The sequence below is a fragment of the Humulus lupulus genome, chromosome 5 (genome assembly GCF_963169125.1).
Source record: "Humulus lupulus chromosome 5, drHumLupu1.1, whole genome shotgun sequence".
Taxonomy (NCBI): Eukaryota; Viridiplantae; Streptophyta; class Magnoliopsida; order Rosales; family Cannabaceae; genus Humulus; species Humulus lupulus.
In genome coordinates this window covers 23,152,747-23,159,076 of record NC_084797.1, presented here as the reverse complement: position 1 = coordinate 23,159,076, position 6,330 = coordinate 23,152,747, and the positions used below count along the sequence as shown (strand labels likewise).

Sequence of the window (6,330 nt, the reverse complement as noted above, 5' to 3'; positions counted from 1 at the left end):
TTTGCTCAATGTACCTTCGGGGGGTTGAGACTCGATTCAATCGACCTAAGAGGAATGACGATCGCGTTGAATCCCAACCAAATCGGGAATATTCTATTTATAAGGCTGTTGGTCGTCCATTTGGTAAGAAATCAAGTATGCTCCTCAATCCGCAGTTAAAGCAAAAGGCTGAGTGGTATATCTTGAACAATTGTGCCGAAATTAAGGAGTACCTTAGGTGTGTCTTCTAGTCTTTTTTCAATAATGATGTTTGGTTTATATACCGAGTAAAGGCCAAAATCATAATATTGTTGTCCATTTGTAGTGAGCATATGGATGAATTAAGAAGACGGGGGGGCTCGAATCTTGAAGTTCAACAAGAAACTGATTTTCCTCAGTGGTTCAAAGAAAGAGTATGTATATTAGTCAATTGTTTTCCGAAACCCCACTTAATCAATCCAAAACTAACTTTCAATGTTAATGTTGATAGGTGAACGAGTTTGCATGAGTCAACACCTACTGAAGTGAATAATGAATTGTATGCTCTCGCAAACAAATCAAGCCGCACCGTGTACTCATATCCAGGGATGATAGTGAATGGTGTGAAATTTGTGACTCGTGGTCGTGATATGAAGGCTAAAACACAAAATTGCGGTGTAATGGTGCCAAGTGAGGAAGGAGTGAACTACTATGGAGTTTTGGAAGAAGTAATTGAATTGTCCCACTTGATGGGTTACAGTGTTGTCCTATTAAAGTGTAGATGGTTCAATACAAGTAGAATTAAAGTGGAATCCAATTTTACGAGCATATATGTGAAGGAAGAATGTTATAAAGATGATCCTTTCGTTCTCGCATCTGAAGCGAAGTTGGTGTATTATCTTCGAGATGTGAAAAATGGGGATGATTGGAGGCTCGTTAATGAATACATTCCGAGGAATGTATGGGATTTCTCAAATTCCGATGTTGATGATACTGAGACCACAAATGATATACCAATATTGCAAGAAGTTAATTCTTCTTCATTTCAGTTGTGGGTAGAACTTCCAATTTTTCATAATCTTCAGTATGATCGGGTTGATGTCAATGCCACTGAAGTGTACAACATCGATGATTTGGTTGGCGAAGGTTCAGGAATTTATTGTCGATGATGAAGTTGAATTTGAAGACGACACGTTGGCCGAGTATGAAGACGATGAGGATGACGATAATGTTCTAGTCGATAGTGATAGTGATAGTGATGTTCGTAATGATGTTGTAGTTAGTGATGATAAGGACAGTGATATGTAATTTAAACAAGTGTATGTAACTTTTTATTTAATTCAATGAAAACTTTATTTATTATCATTAATTAATGATAGTATCAGATATAGGTACACACGCACCTATTGGATGCCTTGGGGATAGTCAATGTATTCATGTACTGGTACTCATTTTTTCAAGATATTTGATGAAATATTTTGAAAAAATGGGTAGTCGCACATGTCTGCTTACTATCTCCAAGGGATCTACTAGGTCGGAATAGGGTAGGTTGGGAAAGACAATAAGTAATAAAATGTTAATTCAATAACAAAAAACAATAGTGATGCACCTAGTGGATGACTTGGGGATAGTCAATGTATTAATGTACTGATACTCATTTTTTCAAGATGTTTGAGAAACATCTTGAAAAAATGGGTAGTCGCACATGTCTGCTTACTATCTCCAAGGGATCTACTAGGTCGGAATAGGGTAGGTTGGGAAAAACAATAAGTAATAAAATGTTAATTTTATAACAAAAAACAATAGTGATGCACCTAGTGGATGCCTTGGGGATAATTAATGTATTCATATAGTGGTTCTCGTTTTTTCAAGATGTTTGAGAAACATCTTGAAGAAATGAGAATGACTACATGACTGCTTACTATCTCCAAGGGATCCACTAGGTCGGAATAGGGTAAGTTGGGAAAGACAATAAGTAATAAAATATTAATTTTATAACAAAAAATAATAGTGATGCACCTAGTGGATGCCTTGGGGATAGCCAATGTATTGATGTACTGCTCCTCATTTTTTTAAAATGTTTGAGAAACATTTTTAAAAAATGAGGAGAAGTACATGACTCCTTACTATCTCCAAGGGATCCACTAGGTCGGAATAGGGTAGGTTTGGAAATACCATAATGAATAAATGTTAATTTTATAACAAAAAGCAACAGACATACATAATTTGAATTAGTTAATTAATGAATATTTTAATGTAGAATGGCTGAACCAAGTAATGACACAGGTGGTGGCTCCAAGAGAGGCAGGGGAGCTTATTACGGTGCCAATATCGAAAAGAGTTGGCCACCAAAAAAGTTAGTCATTTGAAAGTAGAGTTTGATTAACATACTGGAAAAGCTATTCAAAAGTACGGCAAGTGGTTCAACAATTCCATGGCTCGTTATTTGCGTAGCACCGCACCCCCAACTTCACTAGCTTGGGAACAAGTAAAACCAGCTGATATCCAAGTTATTCGAAAGAGGCTATCTGTAAGCATTTTTTAAACCTTTAATAACTCACTATTAAATATTTTGTCTATCTTCATAATATTTTAACAAATTCCAAATTTAATTGTGATTTTAGGAAAAATTCATTTATCCAGAAGACAATCCAGTAATCAACGATGCCATGGTAAGACAAATGCAAAAACATCTGACTGATTGGCGCCACACGATGAAGAAACACTGGGTAGATGTTGGAGGAGAGGTGGACAATGAGAGAGCAAAGTCAAAACCTTTTGTGTCGATTACTTCTTCTGATTGGGCAATTCTATGTGATTTTTGGGCTTCTGATTCTCACAAGGTATGCCATAGATTTTACATTAATTTTTAATTATAAAATTACAATCTAGATTAATGAGTACTGTTTTCTGTTTGAAGCGTATATCGAAGAAAAATAAAGAAGCTCGAGCAAAAATGACCATACTAGGAGGACAGTGTTCCAAATCCATCGTTGCCCATGTTTATGATCACGTAAATTATAATAACCTATATCCTTACATTTATGAAAATATTATAAATGTCACAATTTTTAAATAATTTGTTTTTTTAGATGGACCCATCTACTGGCGAGCTCCCGAGCATGATCGACACATTCGAATACCTCCACAAGAAGAAGGATAAGTGGATTAGTGATGCAGCGGCGACAAAACATGTAAGTTCCATAACCTTAACTAATTTATGATCATTTAACTTTTAAAAAGTTTAGTAAATAATTAATAAATATTAATTATTAATTGGTTGTTGTCAATTAGTAATTATTTATTAATTATTAATTAAATTTTTAACAATTAAATCTTTATAATCTATGTGCCAATATTTTTATGATTAATGATTGTGGACTAAGATAAAAAAGAATGTAACTAATGTTGTCCTCGTATCAGGGAGCTTGTGGACTAAAGTAAATTTGGTCATGAAAATCCATATCTGAATCAAAACACATGCAAATATAGTGGATGTATATGTTTGGAGATGTAAATTCCCCATTAATGGAATTAACTGCACTTACCGTATATATCAACAACATCTTCATGATTTTGATTCAGATATGGATTTTCATGACCAAATTTACTTTAGCCCACTTGCTCCCCAGTACATGAACAAAATTAATTACATTCTTTTTCAATCACTGGTCTGCAGTCATTAACGATAGGATGTTGGCAGATAGATAATAAAGTTATATTTTATATGTTGTTATATTAAAAATTTATAAGTTAGGTTTTCAAATAATGTTATATTGGATTTCGAGATACGTGCTTTTTATTGTGCAGACTGAGATGACCGAGCGTCGAACATCGCAGATTACGGCCCCTATATCATCTGCTGTTTCTTGTGTCGGCGATAATGTCGACGGTCAGTTCCCGCCTGATATGGATATTGTCACGGATGTCCTTGGACCTCGCTTGCGTTATAAGAAAGGGTTTGGGGGGTTGCCTAGGTTGAAGGCAATTGGCGCAAAGAGGGCAGCATCTTCGTCAACTTCTCAAATGTCCGGGCAATTGCCACCTGAAATGGACAGCCTTTTACAACGAACTGAGGACATTATGCTAGAAAATCATAACCTAAAAAAGCATAATACTAAACTTGAGAGTCGTCAAAGGCGTCAAGACCTCCTGCTCAGTGCTTTGTTGAAGCAGGTTGGTGAATTGGCTCATGGTTTTACTGTTGACTTACCAGACCAGGATCTGGACGAGGACGATGATGCTGACGGGGGCGGGGATGATGAGGCGGGCAATACTCATTTGTAGAAGTTTTTTTTTTTATTTAAAGTTTAATTTATGAGACATTTATTTTACTAAACTACTTTTATATTTTCATGTTTGGTGGAGACAATAAATATTAATAGTTGTAATTTTTATTTATTTATAAAATTTTAATTTTATTTCTAATTAAATAATATTACTAAAAAATTAAATAATTATTAATATATTAAAATCGAAAATTATTAATTAATATTAATATATTGAAAATAAAATTAGTAATTTAATAAAAAATATTATTTAAAAAATACTTTTACCGGCGCAAAATTACGTTGGCAAAAGTTTCAATCCTCACTGCATATATACACTTTTCCTGGCGCAAAAATGCGCCACTAAAAGAGTCAACTTTTGCCGGCGCATTTTTCCCCCGCTAAAAGTGTTTTTCACAACAACGTGACAAAAAATTTTGGCGGCACATCCTTATTTTTCCCAAATTACATTCTCCATAAAAGTTTTTTATAAGATATCATTATTCCAATAGACATTCCTGTCTTCCAATGCCACGTAAATGTTATATGCTTACAAATACAACGAAAACAATATAATAATTATTATTTTATTTGTTTTATTGATTGAATACGTATAAATACCAAATGATGATACTTACGTACATATATATTATATTACATAAACGCTGCAGAAGCTAATAATTTGATCCACCTATATGCAGAGAGCATCTGATCAATCAGCAACTATATATATATATATAATAAGTTGCTTTTATTTAAACCTAAATAACGATGCATATATATATATATATAAATATTTCACACCTATTTCATTTCAGCCCAATCAAACACTTTTGAGAATGGCATGACTATATTTATTCTGAAGATCATAAAACTTGTTCCACAGCATGATGCCTCCATATTTTGGCGATTTCTTTATTATGGGAAGAACTTTCTCTTTCAGCACACTCGGCGGAATGTACCCGCTTCCGGCTGCCTTCTTGGCCGCCGGCAACCCCATAAAGATCTTCTTAGCCTTTAGCTTTCGGTTCCATTCGGCCCAAGAGTCAAGAAGGTTCTTGACAGAACCGGTATCAGCGTTATACTGGCATGGAGCATTGTTGTAAAACTGAATCCAAACATAGTCAAAAGTCACAGCCTTAAGCGCCTCACCAACGAACCTATCTGGAAACGGACACTGAGGAGCTGCGCTCAGTAAAACTTTCGTGCTGTGAGCCTTTAAAGCCTTTGCCAGATCGTCGTAGTGTTGTGTGTTTCCGAGCTCGATGTCGAAATCTATTCCATCCAAAACGGCGTCGCCTAAGGGACGAGAGTTGGACTTGCCACCCAAGAAGTTGTTCCACAAGTAGTCGGCCACCTTTTTGGCGTCGGCTGTGGAAGTTAGAGTGTACTTTCCTATGCCACCTCCAATGGAAAGAAGCACTTTGATTCCTTTCTTTTGACAAGCCTTTATGCCATTGCTAGCCACCTGGCAGCCGCCACCGGCGGGGTTGCAGTGGCTGGCGAGGTTGAGCTCCGGTGTTTGACCGTTGCCGAACTTGTTGAGAAAGGCTATGATGACATATTTGTATCTTCCAGACTCGCAAGTTTTGATTAGGGTTTCTTCATTGCTGGCTTGGCCCCAGTAGACGGCTATGCCACCAGCATTAGAGGTATGGATTAATAAGGCCAAGGTTGAAAAGCCAAGGAGTAGAGATGTGATCAGTTTGGATTTTATGGCCATCTATATATGTTTTCTGATACGGTTCGTACGTGTTACTTTTCTTACTCTATTTGGTTTGGTGTGGTTGCTTTAATGGGTTTTTGCTTCTATTTATAGGCTTTAAAAGCATTAGGGTTATGTCCATTATTTAGTTAGTCTAGGTTGCTGGTTTTGATTTCCATTGTTTATGTGGTATTAATTTTAAGGTAACGTATGTTTACTTTTTCTGTTTCTTGAGGAAGTTGACAAGGAGCTTTTCAACGGTTCTATATATATTCCATGTTGTATTTGATAACATATTATATGGTTGCATGAATGGAGAAGGAAGAAGAGGTGGCACTTGTTGAGAGTTTTTAGATAATCTCGTGGGCCCATCGATCTGATAGTTCAGTTTCTAGGAAT

At 35.8% G+C, this 6,330-nt stretch overlaps 1 protein-coding gene across 1 annotated transcript; it reads right to left on the bottom strand.

Annotated features, from left to right (window-relative positions):
• Positions 1–5,049: 5,049 nt before the first annotated feature.
• Positions 5,050–5,949, bottom strand: LOC133780321 (hevamine-A-like). The gene has a single exon (XM_062220134.1). It carries the CDS (start codon positions 5,947–5,949, stop codon positions 5,050–5,052), a length of 900 nt encoding a protein of 299 aa, XP_062076118.1.
• Positions 5,950–6,330: the final 381 nt, after the last annotated feature.

Excerpts from the sequence above, each read along its gene's own strand:
- LOC133780321 (XM_062220134.1), bottom strand. The coding sequence starts at position 5,949 with ATGGCCATAAAATCCAAACTGATCACATCTCTACTCCTTGGCTTTTCA.